This window comes from Molothrus ater, chromosome 7 (genome assembly GCF_012460135.2).
Source record: "Molothrus ater isolate BHLD 08-10-18 breed brown headed cowbird chromosome 7, BPBGC_Mater_1.1, whole genome shotgun sequence".
Lineage (NCBI taxonomy): Eukaryota > Metazoa > Chordata > Aves > Passeriformes > Icteridae > Molothrus > Molothrus ater.
In genome coordinates, this window is record NC_050484.2 from 18,245,762 (window position 1) to 18,266,807 (window position 21,046).

At 36.0% G+C, this 21,046-nt stretch overlaps 1 protein-coding gene across 1 annotated transcript; it reads right to left on the reverse strand.

The window, feature by feature from the left end:
• Positions 1-1,618: 1,618 nt before the first annotated feature.
• DCAF17 (DDB1 and CUL4 associated factor 17) lies at positions 1,619-20,885 on the reverse strand (the record flags this gene model as incomplete). Its single annotated transcript, XM_036386388.2, has 14 exons — positions 1,619-2,919; positions 3,700-3,855; positions 5,223-5,306; positions 6,847-6,934; positions 7,331-7,440; positions 8,810-8,952; positions 12,364-12,469; positions 12,970-13,077; positions 15,158-15,247; positions 15,384-15,462; positions 16,251-16,393; positions 17,308-17,398; positions 19,299-19,402; positions 20,628-20,885. Coding segments are annotated over 14 exons (1,686 nt in total), but the record flags the coding sequence as incomplete, so codon positions are not given.
• Positions 20,886-21,046: the final 161 nt, after the last annotated feature.

Below are 21,046 nucleotides of genomic sequence, written 5' to 3' on the forward strand. Positions count from 1 at the left end.
GCATTAATTCACATTTAATATCAATTTGACATTACAACAGTACACCCCTGCCAGCAACAGTGACTAAAAAATGTTTGCATATAAAATCTCCTGGCAAAGTATAAAGTACTAGCTTTTTTTCTTGTGGCTGAATTTTGTTTAGAAAATAACTGGAAGTAAAAGCAGTAAATTCAGGTAGGCTGACACCAAGCATGTGGGTATTTGTATTTGGTTTAGGTAGTTATTTTAAACATTTTAAAAACTACTGGTTTGTGGTCAGCATTTTCCTCCCATTTAAACACAAGTTTAGTTTTAGAATTTTCTAGGTCCCTGCATAAGTAAAGAAAGCAACTCACAGCTTGAAAAGCACAAACCATAAGCATTTAATCCTGCTTCTTTAGTGTGTGCCAGACTGTAAGTAGGGTGCCAACGCACTCTGAAGTGTTCAGGGCTAGCTATTTGGGATTCTCTGTTCTTAAATAGCTTTCAAGGTGTTTTGAAGTAAATAGAAAACTCTTCTGTTTCTGAATGAAAATGTCACTGTGGGACCTGCCAGGATGGAAATCTGCCATTATCTGTAGCACAGCAACACAGTGTGCATTTAGAGTGATAGAATTTCTTACACAAGGCCCAATCTTCATCCAAGTCTGGGTCACTTTTGGTCATTACAAATTGCTGCATTAAAAAAAACCCAAACAACAAAAACAAAACTAAAAAAAACTGATGTAATTTGTAGATTTAGCCAACTCTCACTTTGTAAGTCTGCCATAGATTAAAAGCCACAAGGACACATAGCAAACTCCTGAAAGCTACAGCTTGTCTTCATGACTGTTCATGTGAACAGTACCTGCACTATTTCATAAATAATGAAGTTTCAATGTCTTTCTCTGGGAGGAACTGCTGCAAAGAGCCAAGCAGCAATGAGTGTAAAATTTAAGTATCTGCTTAAAAGTTGGGTCTTTATCTTAAGAGTACAGCTTCATATGTTACTTATATAGTTACTTATAAAATAGCAGGTAATGGACAGGTGTTCTTTCCTGGACTCAAAGTGAAAACTCATGGAAGATAGGGTAGAAGTTGGGTGTTGCTGCTGCTCTTTATTTCTACTGTTGTTTCATGATCTTTTTAATGTACTTTTTGTGTTGTTTTTTCTTTCCACAATTATAATTCACTTTTTCTTTTGTATTACATTTTCCTTAAAAACTCACAATAGAAAATCTTAATAATTTTTTCTAGAGCTCTTCTGTATTGTATCATCTAGAATGATCCAACTTAATTAGTAAAACCCAGAGCAAAAATAAATATTTGCATTTAGAGTTACCATGCTTATGATGACAATGAGGGTAGTGAGTTCTGCTTTGATGAGCTATGCTCCTGAGCCCATCTTTATCACCATGAAGTCTACAGCCTGTGTTTTGTTCTTGTGGGTGTTTTTTAATTTAAAATGAAAGCTTTCATTCTGCAGATTCTGAATATACCACACAGAACTCCAATGTATCTGATAGGCTGCACACAGTAATAAGGGTGAACAGCTGGGAGCTTTGGCTCAGACTGAACAACTCCTGAACCTTAACAGGGTCAGGCAGAGAATTGCTTGGATATACATATATATGTAAAAACATATAAAATGTATTAAAAATACAGTAAAATACATAATTTATTAACATTTCTCTTTAAACCAAAACATACACAACCAGAAAACCTGAGTGATTTTATTTCTCACACAAAACCAAGAGAAGGATTTTGTCTAAGTGGTTTAATGGTAACACTACAATTTTCATACTACATACAAAATTTATCCTAGATAGTTTTACATACTTTGATTAATTAACAGTTTGTATTAGAGATGCCTTAAGCTTTACCTTTCATATTTTCCAAATTCTGTACTGCATTAGTATATAACTCTGAACTTCATATAAATTGTTAGCAAGTTCTCTTCACAGTTTCATTAGACAAAACAATCTTTTTCCAGCCCGAGAACCAAGGACACCATTACAGCTTCAGGCCCAAAAAGCATAAACAACAGTGAACTGAGGAGAGCAATCTGAGAGCATGGGACTTCATAACCTGAAGCTGTAATTGGACAATTAACCCCAGTATGTAAATGGACCAAAACTTAGAAAAGTGTGAAAGCATGTGACCTGTCATCCATCTTGGGTGGAGCCACAGCCAGGCTCTTGTACTGCCCAAGGTGTATCCTTTGAAGGCCTTTCTATAAATAGCTACTTTATTCCTTTAACACTGTCTAGCCTCTGTTTTAGGAAGCCTCTTAAGGCATCATCAGAGTTGCATAGGTAAAACTATGTAAGACTGATCATAGCAGATGGCAGGTAATAGGTAAGTCCACATCTTTCTCCTTGATGTCCAGTATTTCAATCCTATCGCTGAAGAGAAGCAATAAATGCTGCATCTAGCATTAATGATGAGCTGGTGAATACATGAAAAGCAATGAGAAACTACAGGCAAGTGTACAGTGTCACAAAGAAAAAAAGAAACAAGACCTTATCTAGTAGTACAAAATGTTAAGATTAAATTCAGCCAGAAAACCAGTAGTTGACTACTATGTACGGAGTCCTTAAATAGCATCCAAAATCCTCTGTAGCTGGTGTTTATGGCTTAAATATATACAAAAGTTCTCCCTCCTTTTTTTACAAAAACACTTTCTGATTTATTTTATAGCATTAAGAATCATGATCTCTTGCAGTATCCTTAAATAGCATCCAAAATTCTCTGTAGCTGGTGTTTATGGCTTAAATATATACAAAAGTTCTCCCTCCTTTTTTTACTAAACACTTCCTGTTTTTTTGTAAAGCATTAAGGATCATCATCTCTTGCAGTATCACATACCATTTGGTAAACATAACAACTGAATCTTCTATTAGGCTTCTGTTCTATATGCAATACGAGGTCTTTGTCAAAGTAAACTTCATGACTGTAAGTCTGAAATGAGAAAAAAAAAAGTTCAGGTTGCAGTCTCTATTTCCACAACTTGCTAATATCTATCATTTTCCACAAGGAACAAAAAAATATTTAACAGTGGTGAGCTCCATGATCAGGCAGAAATTTTGTGTGGATACACAGAGATTACTCTTCCAGATAAAGGACAGAATTTTATAACTTTTGAGAGATTTCTCACATCCCTATTTTAGGAATCTAAGTTCAGAGCATCTGATTTATGATCACAAGTTGCCTATGCAGTCAATGATAAAAGAGGTGTAACAGTGCTGAAAATTTCAGACCATCTAAGCTGGATGTCCACCTAAACTTGGACTGATGAATGGCCCATTCCATCTTCCCAAATATATATACCATGAGGTCTGTGCTTCATTTTATGCATGAGTACTTCAAGTTAAACCAGGGAGAGTCTTTACAAGTTGAAAAGTTAGTCTGATGTAACTAGCCATGGAGTATTTAAGTTGATAAATACTTCAGAAATACATTAAGGACAAACCTTTCCCCAAACAAAAAAAACCCCAAACAAATCAACCAAAAAAAACCCCCACAATCATGATTTCAAATAATGGAGATTTTCAGGTAAATTAACTACTGTCTGATGGAGTACTTACAATTTTAGATTTACAATTTTAGAGTTGTAATTGTTATTTTATGCAAATCTCATCCCTTTGCTACTTATATACCTGCTTAAAATCTGAACAGAAGTGGTATTTGAATGAGCATGGGGAAGAGACAGTGGGAACAAAAGACAAGAATTTTCCTCACCACATCCCAGGACTCCTTTAATGGAATACTCTTAAGCAGAATCCCATGTTCATTGCAATGAAAGTCAAGGTGAGCTCTTCCATCAGCTCCTATCTGAGTAACTGCCACAGTGGATAGTAAATCCAATTCATCTTCATAGTCCACAATTTTGAATGTCTTAGGAAAAACAAACCTCAAGTTTACAAATCAAACACAAATTCACATTCCCCTCTACCTAAATTGCATAGTTATTTTTTGTCATGTGAAAGTAGTATTGGGCAAATTCTAGTTCTTAAGTCTTCTCATCCAAAAGAAAACTTTGGGAGCCCAATACCCAACAGGCATTTTTCCCAACATGAGCTGTCAGGGTATTTCAGCAAAATTCCTTAAGCAGGAGAAAAGGAAGTGATGTTCTGAAAAATCCTAATGTGCAAGTACATGTATTTTATATGGAGCATATAAGAAATATAAAACAAGTACTTCTAAAGTGACCAAGAAGTATCTTTAGGCTCTTGAAGCAGAGATGTTATTAGACAGTGTAGTTTTAAACCATCATTGGTTTTGAGGGAATGGGTACATTAGAGTAATTCCATGAATATCTGTATGTTGTGTTCAGATCTCTCTTGCTCCACAGATTACAGGTCAGTGAAGAACTGACACCAAAATATGAAGATTGTGAATGACCTTAATTGCCTTTATCTCACTGTGACATACTCTAAATTCAAGGCAGTCCTTTTCTTCCATAATGTAAAAACATTTACTGGAACCACAAATGTAACAACAGGAAAAAAAAAAGAGTGTGCAATTACTTCTATTATGGTTAAAAGAAAAAGTGAATAGAAATAAACTGCAGACCCTTAAGGGTTATACTGGACTGTGCTGTATTTTTACCATAGTAAAATCTATTTCCTCAGAATAAAGAATAGAAGTGACTGCCAGAAACTGATGAATTTTACCTGTTGTACTTATGTCAATTACAGATCCAGCTCTAGACAGAGAGCTAAAAATGTTTTTCATAACCTTTAAAGACTCAAGTGGTGTTTTCAATCTCAAGAAGCAGTTATGTAAAGGAAAAGTGCTCAACACTTTATCCTACAATCCAATCAAAGTAACTGAGAGAGAAAAATAAAGTTGAGAGATACTTTAAAAAAGACAAGAGGATCCTAAAGCAGAGGAAAAGAAAAAGTTTCTTTCATTTCATAAAATGCTTTATAAGAAATGTTCAAAGTAGATATTTAAATGGAGAAAATAACGGTTTGTTACATTAACATATTTTTTCTGTGCCATCGAAGTCACATGGAATTATGATAATGTGGGGCATAAGAGCAGTTCTTGCAAGAAAGAAAAAATACAAAGCTCAAATGTTGACCAAAGAGAAAAGATGATAAACAGTATGTGAAGCAACTGGAAGAAGACAAAGAGAAGAGGAGTAAAGAATTCAAGGATCTAGAGAGCTAATGGTTACATGCACTGCCCCTGAAACAAGAAGCGAGCTGGCTAGCTAAACACTGAAACGATCCATGAAGTGCTCTCACTTCAGTTACCTCTTGTTCTGGGTCATCATCCAGCAAGGTGAAACGCTTCTTCACCACCCGACCAGAGGCTGTTACAGTAACATTGTTGTTCACCTTTGGAGAAACATAAAAAAGAAGTGTCTCTAGACTTCGGAGCAATGTCGTTTCTATCCATTTGACAATGTATCTGTTCCATACATTTTGCCTTCTGACCTTGTTTTACTCAATAGCTACGCATAGCCCTGGTGCTGCTGTTTACTTTATGAGTTCATGAACTTGGGGATTTTACCTGAGATTTTATTGCTGTTTACTCATATTCAGAAGTGTTCCACAGAGGTGGCAAAGGCTCTCAGCTACCATAATTTTTTGAACAGAAGTGACGAGAACCAAGATGCTGGAATGAGAATTAAGACTGCTAAATCACCACTGATTTTTCCTAAACTTTTACTTCCAGAAGATGGGAGAAGTAGCATCTTAAACCACCATGGCTGCTTCCACTGGGCTTCATTAACACCAGAAATATTAAAAAATAGGTTATCAGTGTCTTAATAGAAGTCAAAATGAATAAGCACAGCATAGGCAGGATTAGAACTCATATTTCTTTCTTCTTACTGTAACAGAAGTTACCTACACAACTCTCAAAAAGCAGTATGGCAAGTTATTAGACGGCAACTGGCGTTTAGTTTTTGAATTCAATACAAGTTTTGTTCTTGAGTTTGTCAAGATTTTTAATACACAAACCTTTTATCCCCACAAAAGCTTAAAAATTAGCATCACAGATTTGCACATTTTACAGTATTCAAACTATAAAAACTTGCTTTTAGGTAAGACATAACCTTGTCTGCTGAATCAAAATGACAGTTCCAGGCACTACCTAGAATTTTTTTCATGTGTGCTCTTTAACCTTTTTGACATTAGATTGTCCTTGTGATTCTGTATCACAGAAGACTTCATGAAACAACTGAGTAGATTAAAGAGCTCAGTTCTACCACCAGTTTTAAATCATCCTCTCACACTTGGTTCTACCCTTCTGATCCACTGATGACTCAGTCCTGTTCTGCTCCAGTTCAGCAACACAAACAAGCAGAAAGTACTCACCTTTTCTGCCAGGTTATTCTGTTATTTTAGAGCACTGATTTGGCTCACCAAGGGTTAGATGAATGCCAAATTTGGCACAAGAGAATGACAGGCATGCATGGCCAGGAAAAGGAATGGACTTTTGGAAGCAATGTAGTGTCTTTGTTGTCTTATGAAGACTTACCCCTAACTTATCAGAGACTCGAAACTTTTCTAGCATTTGTATGATCAACTTACCTGAACACCAGAGATGCACATGATTATCACTTGGTGGCACCTTCATTTGAAGGAAATCTATCACCATCTTTTAAGTATATTTTATATCCATGATACATTATTACACTGCACACCTTAACGAACACTGAAAACTAAAGAAAAGACTGAAGGTTTCAGAAATCTATCCTGAAAGTGTTATTGTTTTCAAAATTCTTTTCATACCACTTGAAGTCCAATGAAGACAGAACATGTCTTTCAATAAACCTTGGATAAAGCCCATAAAACACAGTGATTACTCAATATGCAAACCCCCTGTTTATAGCACAAAATCCCCCATTGTGATCTCAGACACTAAACTCACACAGTTTTCTCTGTTGGCTACAATTGTAAAATCTTCTGCAATCTCCATTTGATCTGCATGATTTTTAACTTCCTTAAGCTTTAAGACTCTACAAAAGAAACAAATTACAAAGTAAGTCATGTATTCTAATCTGCTTACGATAACCTTTCTATAGAATTTTTTTTATCTAGTACATTAAAACATTGTAAATAAATAAAATGGAAATTAGTTATTTTGGTAATTTATGTTTATCAGTGGAATTTTGATACAGTGGTCCTTGCGTATTTTTCATACCAAAATGTAAACTGTGGCCTCTAGTGCTCATATTCATCACACCAAAATTGGCAGATGTTTCTAGAAGAATGTTTGATTCTGACAAATTAATAGATTTTATAGTTTCTATAGTCTGATGAGTGTTTGGGCCTGCAAATCATCAGACTACTAAATTTATGCAGTTATGCAACTTCTCTAATGAATAAAAGATTTGAGTAAAAAAGGCTCATACTTTATCAAATTTGGTCCCACGTGGATTATTCTGCCTGACATATCTGGATGGAAATATATCCAGTCAGGTTCAAGTGAACAGCATTTCATATCCTGTATGCCATTTTTTGCCTGAAGAAGAAAAAGAAAATTTAGAATATTAGTATTTTGAAAGTTTCCCAGATCTAATTAAAGAGGAAATACTGAGCTCCTCACTATATACCTCTGGAGGTTTGTAAGTATTGCTCCTAAACATGACCAGAAAGGATGGCAGTGGAACAATAATAAAACCAACAACAACAGTAATAAAAAAACTCAGTTCCAATTCTCAAGATATTCAGTGAAGTAGTTTTGAGATTTTTAATATGCAATAAGCAATAACCTTGTACCTTAGCTATATATTGTCCTATCTCTCCTGAAACTAAGCAGAATGAAGATTTAACCTACACTGTGCAAACACTTCAACAATTCCAGCTATTTGAGTATCCAAGACGTGGCATGTGGAATGACATGCAATACACATTAGCACAGAGTTCAACTTGAGCTTCAAACCTCAGGCTTAGCCTCTTCTGTGCAAATTATTTGTGGAGCACCTGGAATACCTTGTGATTTCAGCAATCACATGCAAGCCAGTCAAAATCTCGGGATTTTGGCAGTGGCTTTCTGTTATTAAATTTAGCTGACATCCATAATTCAATTGCCAAATATATCAACCCACGTAGAAAAAACCAGATGAGAAAGGATTCTGCAAGTCCGTTTGAATCAAAATTGATCTTCAGCTACAATTGTGGAACATCAGTTTTGAAAATAAGGAGGGAAAATAATTGATCAGGCAAGCAAAAGAGATAAGGACATTTACAGATGAGACTTTTTAGTCAAGAAACTCTTAACAGGCCCAGAAGTTGCTCGAAATACAGAATGATCTTCAGGTCAATTCCACATTCAAAATAAAAGCTGAGATGGACAGCTCACAAAAAATAGTATTCATATGATGAATAGTACAGAAAAATAATTAGGAACAGATTAAACTAACCAATAAAACCTTTATAGGGACAGAAGGGGATTAAACTGTGCAATCAAATCTTTTTTAGGGAGAGAAAGAAGGTTCAAGTCAAAGGTAAACTACAAACATTAAGGACATTTACTCTGCAATATCATAAAATTTAAAATAATTCTGTAGTCAGCATTTAGTAGGCTGACTAGTCACAAGTGCATTAGGATGTTACCATGCAAGGAAACAGGTAATGAGACTTTTAAGTCATGATACAGTGCTGTGTAGCTCTGACTGCACCACTGTTGTATTGGAATGAAGGAAATATGAGAAGCACTGATTCAGAAGAAAGCATTTTACACATGACTCCATGGGATAGCTAATTTGATAGTGGAGTGAGCCTGTGAAAGCACTGCACTGGTAAACAAAGGTATTATAACCTACTCAGAATAAGAGAAGACAAACATAATACACATTCATTTCAGAGAAGCTGCTTTCTGAATGTATTACCAAAGCATTGTCTTTCAGAGAACAAATATGGAAGACTCCTTTATGTTTTTTCTTGTTTGGTGTGATGATATAATGCCAAGGGTAACCTCCAATTTGAAATGCATTCTCCAGAGAAGATGCTTCAAATAGCAAAGGTGGGGTATCTGCAAATATTCCGTAATGTTAACACCATTAGTAGCAGAACAGTCACCATTCCATTGATGCTTACAATTGTAAATTCCAATAAAGCTACTAATTCTTCAGAACTTTTGAGGATTGGTGGAAACACATTTGCTATTAACTTTTTTCCAGTGCTAGCTATGCTACCTCACCCAGCACCCAGGTGCACATCTGAAGTTCCCTCTTCTTCCTTCCCTCCCTCCCTTCTCAGATCTTGATGCTGAATACTCTTCTAGTACCTTTGACTTACAAGCAAAGTCACAGCAAATAATTAAAATTATTCCAGCTCATCTGATTGAGAAAGGATGCACACATGAACAGACCAAAGACCATATCAAGATGGTCACTATTCTCTTGAGAAAACCAGTGATAAATAACTGGAAACAGCAAGCAGCAACCTCAAATAACAGAATTAAATGCAGGAAGACAGAATATTTAGATTCTGCTTTCTCCTTTTGTGTAATACAACAAAATAGTGTGGACCACAATGGATGCAATCTGTAGCTGAGTTCATAAAAATAAATCAAAATACAGAATTTTTAGCAATTAATGGCAAAAGGTATCTAGTTTTCCTTTCAGTTTAGTTAGGATAAATTACTGAGATGTACTAGGCCATTAGTACAAGTGTTCTTTTTACTAAATGAGAGGTATTTTTAATGAAATCAACTTTACAACTTCTGCCAACTAGCTAAATTAAAGCAATTTCTACAGCTGCTATAACTGAATCAGTTTTAGACTGAAGACCAGGTCTTTCTAACAGTACAGAGAAAAGCTGGGGAAAAAACTGATAAAATGTGGAGAAAATCTGCAATTACGAGGGGAATTTAAACAGGCAGAATATAAAAACCCAAAGTCATTTAGTGCAAGGAGAACAAGATTCAATCTGGACCCAAAGGTCTTATCCAAATTTTGACTTGTTCTTTTCCTGCTGTGTCTAGATAATTGTCCTAATGCCAATGCTGATATCACATGACATCACAAATTATGTTTATGGAGTGCTTCCTTCCTCTTCCTTTGTTCATGTTTCCATCAATTTAGCCATTTAGACTGAATGGAATTAGTTCACTGCCAATGGAGATGAAGTCTTTCCTAAGCTGGAAAGCGGCTGTTTCCCATTTGCTTTTTGGAGTGACACATAAGAAATGGGAGATTCTGTGCAAGAGATAAACTATATGTTATAAAAAGTTATGCATCTGCTGGAAGTGTAGAGAATGTTGAAGATGGAAGCATAAGCAAAGGACCTACTAATACTAAAATCCGTCAGAAAATGAAAAATGTGTTAAGAAAGTTTGCGACATTTTACCCAAACAACTTTTTAAATAAAGCTTATATATCAAGGTCCCTCAAAATTCTGGTAGATGGACTAAATTATATATTATAATTATACAATTAAATGTAATCAACAGTATATCAATACTGAGTAGTAGAGGGTGCTTTAAAATATGCCTTTCCTATTATGGTTTCCACCTAAACCACTGTGATAATGTGATTCTGCTGCCTCAGCTCCATCATTCCCACTTGTATGTCACTTGCTCTTGTTGCTAAACACCTCCTGTTTTATTGTTTGCAAGTCTTTCCCCAAGTCTTGCCAGTTTTCAATCTCTACTTGAGCTTCTTTGTTTACTTACTTTAAACTCTGCAAACTTCTCTAAAAGCTGTTCCTGGCAGCACTAACAAATGTTCTACATGCAAATAAAAACCAAAGAAATAACAACAAGAAAAGGTTTCTACAAAGTATCCTTCTCCTTGCTTTTTTTTTTTTTCTGAAATTACTGTATCAGCTAACAATAAATCAAACTAGTTTTAAGTTCTGGGCCATTCAGAAAAACACACACTGTGACCAAAATCAATTCCTCCCCAGCAGTTGAGAGCTGTAGCATAGTACATCTTAGCCTGTAAGTTTTGATCTCTAGACATTTGTGGGTACCTCACACCATAAACCAGTATTGTAATAATGCCCATCCCTTCAGGCAATTTCTGTAGGGAGGCTAGGACTTAAGTAAGAAAGAAGACTACACACAGTTAAATTATAGTAAATACAAGCCTGCACTCTGAAACTGCTAAGATCTTGTTCACTGAAGCATTTGCCCATCTCATTCTTGAAAGAAAAAAACTCAAAAACCACAGGAATGAAGCTATTTGCAAAAAGCAAGCATGAAAATGTACGTTATGTGTTCAAAACTTCCTAACCACAAATTCCTGAATATGATTAAAGATCAAAACGGTGTTCTCCAGTACAGTTTTAAATCTCAAAACTAAAAATTATAATGGTCTAAAAGCCATGAGATCAAATCTTCCTATTAAAGTTCCCACAGCAGGTTTTCCACAGGTCCCTAACATTAAATGGTGGTTTCACAGTTTGAGATGGAGACAAAAAATGGGGGAAGATTTCCCGTTGCAAAAACGGAGACATCAAATATAGCAGCCTATTGCTTTGTTTTGATAAAATGTTGCATTATAACCTCACTATATAAGTCTGTACTTTATCTTTGTGTACTTTATCTGTTTATCTTTATCCCTCATTTTTATATAAATCTGGATTGATTTGTCTCTTATTATCTGACACTCTGAAAAAAAGAGACATTTTTATGTGGAGAATCACCTGAAAAAAAATTTAATACAGAAGCATTCAAAAATAAATAAATAAATGCATGCATTCTTTGATGTTTGTGAAACCAACCTTTTAAATTTTTTTAGATGCCTCAAGTGTAGGCTTGTGAGAATGTATTTTTAAAGTAAGAAAAGAAATTTCAAAAGAAGTCTCGGGCTTTGCTCATTCATCAAGATTCTTAGCACCAAATTCTAATCTCAAATGTACCAACAGAAGCCATTGTTTGCTTTTAAAGAAAGAAGTCATTACATAATGCAGAACGTTTATAAGTTAATGATTTGAGGCATTAGAATTGTTTTTAATAATTTGTTCTCTTCTCAGGAATTCATTTTACTGAAATCGGCACATTTCTGACAACTTAGAATATCAAAATGCCAGTCAGACAAATTGTATTCAGTCTCATTGAATTTCCTCTGCAAGTTAGTGTTCTCACATCTTTTGCTTACATACCATATTCTGTTTCTGAGTGCTACTAACAGATATCCTAGTCCTTCCTCTTTCTCAACAGCAATTGCATCTCAGAAATAAAGAAAGGGGTTTCCATTTCATGCATTGCTAATAAAGTTTTTCAGATAGCTCAGTTGCTCTAACAGTTTTCTTGGTGTGTCCTATATAATTACTGTAATTAGAAGTAAAGGGAAGCAGATTTTACTATAATGTAAGTCCAGAAATACAGCTACAGCACAGTATGAGCACAGCAATTTTAATATTTTTTCTTAGTGTGAAATAAGCCACAATCAATCCATAAAAGCCACAGTCAAGCCAATACAAAGGTCATAATTACCTGTTATTTTAATGTTACATGGAAGACCAAATGGATACTTTCCTACAACTCCCACCTGACCATTCCAGTTGAATTCTTGTCCCAAATCAAATGGTTGTTCCATGAACTAAAGTAATACAGAACAATTTAGTTTTACAGATGCATATTTACTTGCTGTTTAGTTTTATTCTCTATTACTACTGCATTCCTTATCTTGTTAGATACTGCTTGAGGTCTTATTTTTTAATTAAAGTTTGATTTTTGATTGGAAGGATATAAACTCACATGTCTAACTGCAGTTCTGTTTGAGATCAAACTTCCCCATGCCCACCAGTTTCTGGCCTTAACAATCATCTATAACTACAGACTAGGTGTGTAGAGAGAAGCACATCTGGTGTAACATTGACATAACTCCCCAGAAGTGCCTGTCTAACCCCGTATCTCTTATGTTTTGCCACCTGTAACTGTTGCAAGTAATTTTTCTGATAGTATGTCCATTTTTATCTTCTAATTGTAATTGTAGGCAGGAACCTACAATACCCCATGTACTTATGTAGAGTACATGAATATTTATGACTTGTTACCCAAAAATAGCATGGATTGTATAAAAACTCTTTACTTCATTACCTGTTCCAAAATGGCCTTGAAGTTATAGAGTCTGACCAGACCCATGCTATACATTACAATCAGGATTCCATTAGAAACAGCAACATCTGTCACACTATTACCAAAAATCTGGAATAAAATTAAGTAAAAAATATTCTATCAGAGAAGAAACAATTGAGAGAAAACACAAATAACTGACATTATGTCCTTAATTCTTCAATCACTTTTTAAAATTCTGACTAAACTCTATGATCAGTGTTCAAGTTTTCTGTAACTCATCTGTTCTGCTGAGTTTCTTTAATCCATTGCACTGCAGTAACACCTGAAGTTACAGTAGTCATATTCTGCAAGCAGATTCATGCTCTAATCAATTCTCAGTATATCTTCATATCATGCTACCCAGTTATTATCATACATGAATAGATAATATTATTCAGCATCCCACGTTAGCAAAACTTAGCAACTCTATCTAAAAAGTCCTGATTTCAGATCTTCTGTTCTTTCTTTATCCCCAGTGTAAAATACTAGTCTAATCACAACTCTGTGACTGCATACAGCTGTACTAAAACTACATTATCCAGCTGTCACAGAGTTCTCTCTGAATCCAAATTAGACGTATACATGAGAAGTTGACTTATCTTTTTTAAAAATTATGCACTATTCATTTGTGCGTCTGCTTAACACATCACTGAGCAAACCCCACAAACTAATTCTTAATATTTAATTATAACCAACATGTGAAGTTGATAGGGGTTTTTTAATAGATATGCTTGAAAATGTAGTTTTCTTTAATCTGACTCACTATGTGAAAAAGCAATTAAACCAGTTAAAACAGGCCTAAAACCAATAAAAAGCTAAAGAAACCCAGAAACTGTAAGACACCTACATCTTATCACTACCAGCACTACCAGCGATTACGTGATCTGTTTGGTTCTGAAAGTTATATTCACTCCTGAGACTGCCTTTTATTTAGTTTTATGGCTTTTTCTCAATACATTTGCTAGCTTAGGTCTCAGTGTCTTTCAGAGACAAACTCTAATAATCTTCCAAGGCTAAAGTCTCCTTTCTATCCTTGAGACCTCAGCCACTCTGAACTCACAATGTGTTGTGGTAGCCCACCTCAATAAAGCTGAGGTGCATTCTGCAGCCTCAGGCAGTAACACTAACCCCAACTCCAATCTAACAGTTACATTCCACTGCTCTGTGTCAGGTCTGGCACTGCATCTCCTGCCGGGTGGATTCTCACACCCCAAATGCTGCCCTGTCCAGTACAATTTTAACAATTTCTCTGATGAGTACTCAGCACAGACCCAGCTGAAGAAGTGCTCCTTCACATGTTCTGCCTGCTATGACCATGATGAATCTGGCATGCCATTCCTAACCAGATTGAGAACACCTTTGATACTGGTAATGGTTTTTTTTTAGTCTTAAATACTAATTTTGAACAGAACAATACACAGTACTCTCAAGCTTTCATGGGCCCAAATTAAAAAGTTTAAATCCCTGCCTTCACTTGCCAGGCCCAATTTCAATTACAACCTCAACTCAACCTAGCACCAGCTAAAACTCCAGCTTATAACTCTGGATCCTAAAAGACACAATACCTACGCAGACATAGTTTTCATGTTTGTACTGTTTCATCTGCAAGTTGTATCCAGAGCCTTCTTGACTTAAAATAGAACAGTAAAAATTACAATCTGGCTCAAAGTTTCTTCCTAAGTATATATACTTACTTACAGGTCAGAAATTGAACTCAGGTTTGTTTATTCTTGACTGATAAAGCAAGATATATTTATTTTGCCATTCAGTAATAGTGATAATAAAAGTGTGAAACATTTGTTTTACACATATAGAATTCATAAACTATTACTAGGACTGGGTCAGAGGCACATCTGTCTTTAAGGAGGTGAAAAGAAATGTACAAACACTTAAGGGTTCCCTAATTCTTATGATTGCTCTAAGAAAAGGCTAAAGTCCTGCTGTATGTCAAAGAGTAACCCAGTAAGAGAATCCATTTGTATTTCTCTTCTGGTCCTTAGAATTAAGAATATTTGCTCCAACACCCCAATCAGACACAAGAACACTGCTGCTAATTAATGTTTCAATTGCTTTTACAAGCTTGTAAGTATGACTTCTGAAATAAGTGTCTAAACTAGAGCTGTCATAGAACTACATTACAGATTACATATTATTAGAGAAATTAACTTACCTTCTTGTTTATTTCCAGCATTCCAATGAATGAAAGAGGCAAAACTTGGAATACAGCAAGATAAAACAATACAGTCTGTTGGATTCCTGCCTGGGAAGGAACAATACTGAACATAGTTATTAAAGGTAGGACATCTTTATCTTCTTCCATAATAACCAAGTACAATGTCCCCATCTTTATGCTTGTAAATTTTTTTGATCAATGTTGTAAAAATTACAACACTTACCTGCCGTGCTGCTGCAGGGAGCTTATTCTGAGCTGACTTTACAATCATTACCTCTTGAGGAGTATCCCAGCTCAGATACCTGTTTGTGACAAGAAAGGCCTGCCTTAACCACTTAAAACCCATTTATTAATGTATTATTTCACATAAAATATAATCAACTATAACTAAGCAGATGTCTGTGCCCAGGGAACTTGACTATTTGATTTGGAAGAGGGGCTGTTTGCAATAAAGCAGAAATCCATGGAACTAGGAATTACTTATTTCATACAGGATTGTGAGAAAATTAGTGAATATTCACACTTTCCAATCTTAATTTTTCTCCTTTCCTTTATAATCACCACTTTCCTATCCTTCAGCCTAACAAAAATATTTTCTGAAAACCAAAAAAAAGAAGCAGTTTACCAGAAGCAGTAACTGCCCTGCTTTAAAAGAGAAAAATGGCTACCCTATGGAAAAGAACCTTTGCAAATTAAAAACAGCTCAGACTTCGAACTTATTGTCTGTATGTTTGATCAGGTTTGTTTTTCAGCTCTCAAAGTCCTCCCCTGGTATGTTGCCATTGCAATACTACAGGCTGTAAAGCTGTCAGAGAAAAGCAAATAGTAGGCTAGGTTTTGTGGAACTTGATACTAAATTTGACAGCATAACACTAAAGTAGATTAAATTCTTCTACAAGTAAGAGCATGCAGGAAAAGTACTCCAGGTAATGGTTGAGATTAACAAGCCTCTTGTCAGCCATAGGGTAGTGCTCAAATAACACGACTCCCCTCCTCCTCTATAGCACTAATCACTGTTAATTATATTAAGCACTCCTTCTCCACTATACTGCTACTGACTGTTAATGATATAAACCCTAATTGTTAATACCTGAAGAATTTGCAACAGGAACCAGCAAGATACACTTTTTCCAGTACTTCTCCACTATCAGCAGAGAGACGTAGAAGCCAGTTCTGCACTGTCAGGACTATCAGGGAAGCTTTATAATCTGATGGACTTGGTAGCATTTCCCCCTACATAAAAGAAAGGCTATTAGAAATAAGTTTGTATCAGGAGGATACAAAACATTTTGACAGTTTGAAGAACATGAAAGTAAATACACATTCCTCAAAAACTGAAGGAGGAAATCTGCCTGCTAATCAGATCAGTATCTCTAAGTTCACATCCATGTCAAATAATTACCTATGACATAAATAATCTGCTGTCACACTTTTGCAAGACAGTTACCTTTTCTAGAAGAGGCACCCTTTAAAAAATCTTTTCCTTGCAAAAGTTAACTGCTTATTGATCTAATTGATACCAATCTTGAAGAGAAAATTGTTTAAGTATTTCAAAAGAAGACATTCAGTGATAACTCAACAGCAACTGCTACAAATAGTACTTACATTGCTTTAGTTTTAGGCACCTCAAGGATAGGGCTAATATTTCTAAGCTCTGTGGACACTGGGTGAAGGAGAGAAATGATGCAATTATCAGGTAGAAACAGTAGAAGAGTTTTTGGGCAGGGTCGTTTCAATGGGCCTCCAGTGTACTGCTTTTTGGTTTTTTTAATGTCAATGGATCTGAAGAAAACTAAAACTCCCAGCTACTGTCCTTGTTATTTAAAAATAAATAAAAATAGAAGTAGATTTTATTTTGTAAGGAATTAAGAATTGGGTGCATAAGAATAAAAGCACTGGTTTTAAAATCTTCCATGAAAGCTTATGAAAAAAGGATTTGAATGCACTACTGAGAAATTCAGAGAAGTATACCTCTAAATGTTCAGTTAATATAAATAAGGCACGTGTTGCAAACCTTTAATGACTGAACTCCTTAAAAACATTGAGAAAATAATTTGGAAAGAAAAAGCACTCCATTCTAAATGTTTCATCAAAATATATTAATTTAGTGTTTTGCACAAAAATGTTCTAGTAAAAAGTAATCTTACCAATGGGCATTCCAATAATAAAGCATCTTCTATTTTTTCAGACTTGGCACACTTTGACTTTTGATAAATTAGTCTTGGCTGTTGCGCAATGCTAGAGGAAAATGATTGCTAATCATTAGTCTGTTTTATAGACCACTTTTTATCAAAAAGTCATTTCATACAGTTTTATAGGTCAGAAACCTAAACATCTTATTTTTACTTTGTAAACATACCTGAAATTGCTCTCAAAGTAAGGCCTAATAAACAATAGTTTATATAATGTAACATTTTAAAGCTAACCTTCTCTAAATCTTTTGGTCTGGTTGCTTTTTTTTGTTCTTAGTTTCAGGTTTACTTTTAGTTTTGGGTTGGTTTTTTTAAGTAACAACCTTAATAGTAATGTTCTTGCTCTACTGATATACATTAAGAAGAAAGCATATTCCAGAAACTAATGATCATCCTGGAACCTTCTCCTCAGGTTCTTCCAATGCTGCCTTTTACAACAAATTTGTTTTGTCTTTGTGTGGCATCATGTCCAGATATTTAGAAAAAACCCTTTACTAATTAAAATTGATGCTGTTTGGGTTTTGCCATTTTTCCTTTTATATATTCTCTGTATTCTTCACATAGATATTTGTAACTCTGTCACCTACTGTATTAGTAGCTAGTTTTCCCAGTACTTTTCCATGGCCTTTCCCTAGGCAGAAAGACAAAACAAATTCCAGAGCTCCAAGCTCTGGGAGGTGCAAGGCCCCAGTGCTGTCTTGGTTCTAGCTGGGAACCAAGGCTGAGAACAACTCTTCAAGATCCATTCTCATGGACAAAGTACAACTAGTGCTGAAGGGGGGGCTCCAGAGAAGGGGCTTGACCTGGGAGGTGAAATTACATCACCCCTTGTCCTCCTAACTGGGGCTTTTTATTAATTATGCTAATTTCCTAAACCTATAAATGCGTACTCATCCCTGTAAGGGCTTTTGTGGACATCTTTCTATAACTGCCTCTGAAGGCCTTCATTAAAGAAGGCCTTCTTATTACCTCCTTACTAAGGATGTATTACTTCCTTACTAAAATTATCTTGAGTTTCATTTCCAGGTTGGGAAAAAGGCAACAAAATAAAAGCTTTTTACTGTGCACAGTTTTGCCCTCTGTGAGAGGATGAGACAAAGGAAAACCTGAAAGATCTTAGACAGGTTAACCCAGTACTAAAAACATTGAGACAATGTAGGAATAAAAGCAGATTTAGACCTCAGCTGTGGATGATAGATTAACTTAATTGACTCTTAGTGGTTTACCCTGACAGACTAGTTTGTATTTTATGTATCATATGGACCCTATCTCAAAACTGCTCTGTCCCCAACTTCCTCAGCATTGCAGTTCTCCAAGTCCATGCTACTTCCCTCACAGTAGGGAGAGGCAAGGACAAGGGCTGGTGCACACAGATTTCCTGTCCTCTATCCTACCATGTGCTGCCTCCTAACCTGTCTCTGCAACTGATCATGGAACAGAATAATATATTAGATCAGAGAACTGATCTACAAAATACATTTGCAAAAATTAGCATGTACTGCAGGCTGTACTTTTGCATGAAAAATAATTTACTTATTTTAAACAGAATTCACATAGTACCAAGTTTGTTACATAGGCTGATTCTGTGACACACTCTTTAGCATGCTGCTAGTTGCCAGACTACAAAGAACTACTGTTCATTTGGCTTTTTAGTGCAAGACTAGAAAATTGTGTTCATCTTCCATTCCTGCTCTGAAAGCTGAGGTTATACTGTTATACTGCACCTGAAAGATCAGGTTTTCTTTGACCAAGATAGGTGTCACATTAAGATATAACAGCATCTAAATGTAATACAAAGATTGTAAGCCAAAGATTTATCACCTGCTTATTTTTTGTTCCCAAGTAAACTCCATTTAATTCACAGCAGCTATGAGTCAAGTTAGCAATATAACACAGAATCAGTCTCATATCTGTAAGTCAGTACCTCATAACTGTAAATTTATTACCTGGTAATACAGCATTGGTAATTGTCCATGTAAATTCTTCCTCTTTCATATGCAATAGGAGATGCAGAATGAGTTGTCCAAACATTCTTGAATTTAGTACTTTCCTGAAACACAACAGTTTTAACATGGATGGCTATTTGTAACAAACTTTGCTTCTGAAAATATTTTCTTTGGCTCCTGCAACTTAATAACTTATTTTAATTAAAACTTTACTGCTGAATACACAAGAAAGAATATTATTTGGTTTTTATAAATAAAATTAGCAGACCTTTTATAATAAAATTTTGTGTTTTTTAAAGACCAAATTAAAAAAATTTTAATGAGCTATTATGGACAGCAGTGGTAAGGAATATTTTGCCATTAGCTTGCTTGTATTAAAAGTGGGAACTAAACTTGCATAGTGACTTTTGAAATCAAGGACCAAACTCCCCAGAGTATAAATATGCACAGAATTCTTTTATATGTAATTAATTTTATTTATTGAACACTTAATTCCATTCTGCTGGTGGTGTTTGGTGTGAAAGACAGAAAAACATATTTACCATTATTTGCAATAAGCACCCGGAACGTTAAAGAAATAAACTGCTCACATTAAAGTTTCTTGCCTGCATTTGAGATATCAGAACATCTATACCATTAACAAAGGTTCCAGTCTTAGAAAAAAGAAGTGTAAGTCAGATGTAATTATTTTTATTTCAGTAAACATTGAATGCCTATTGATCTAGTTACATAAGCAGACACTTCAGCTGACTTCCAATAAATGTATTTTCAATATAATTGCCAATTCACTTCCACATTCTTTTCTAATATATTTCTATCAACTACTGCATGGAAGCAGAAATTGTTTTGACTAAAAAAAAAAGTTCAGTTTGTAATTGGTTTAATTCCTATTTTTTCTGTAACATCAGTTTCACTGAGAACTGGGGTTACGTTTACCTGAAAATCTCTGCCAATTATCTTATTATGCGAACTCCTTCCAAATTCAACATGAAGCACTAAGAATTTAAGATTAGTATTAAATATGAAGCCATCTTAGGGAAATAGGTGATAGAAATAAGCTTTAATGAGATTTTATAACACAATTATTAGATACAGAAGGGCCTTCGCAGTTCTTGCCCAGCACAATTCTTTCTACATTTCTAGGTCTGAGCCTTGTGAAATATTTTTAACCATTACTCTCTTCATCAAAAGTGCACCTTTTTTCTCCCCAGACCTGTTCTCCAGCGTGACCGGGGACCTCTCGAACACCTGGGCTGGGGACTGAGGCTCAGCCCCTGGGCTGCAAGCCGAGCCCGCGGGCTGCAGCAGCGCCGAGCGGCAGCCCATTACCTGACACATGATCCTCCTCAGGAGTCCCAGGTTCTTCCTATGGGCCACACCAGCATCTCTGGCGTAGAAGCCGTGGGCCCTGCGGCTGAGGAGACGGCACACGTTGTGCACCCCGCAAGCCCGGAGGGCGGCCCTGCCCCCGCCGGCGGCCGCCTGCGGGCATTTTCTCGGCCCGCGGGGCGGGATCGCCTTTCTCCCCCGCTCCAGGCTCGCTCTCGGCAGGGCGTGCAGCCTTGCAGGCCCAGGCCCGCGCCGGGTTTATCTCAAACCCCCGCCCTTGCCCGGCGAGAGGTAAAGCGAAGCGGGAAAAGGCCCGAACGGTCCCTTGCTCCTCGATTCCCGAGCGAGGCGAACCGAGGCCTTCCTACGGCGCTGCTCGCCCCGCGCTTCCCTGGCCGCCGCAGCTCCGGTTTCCGCAG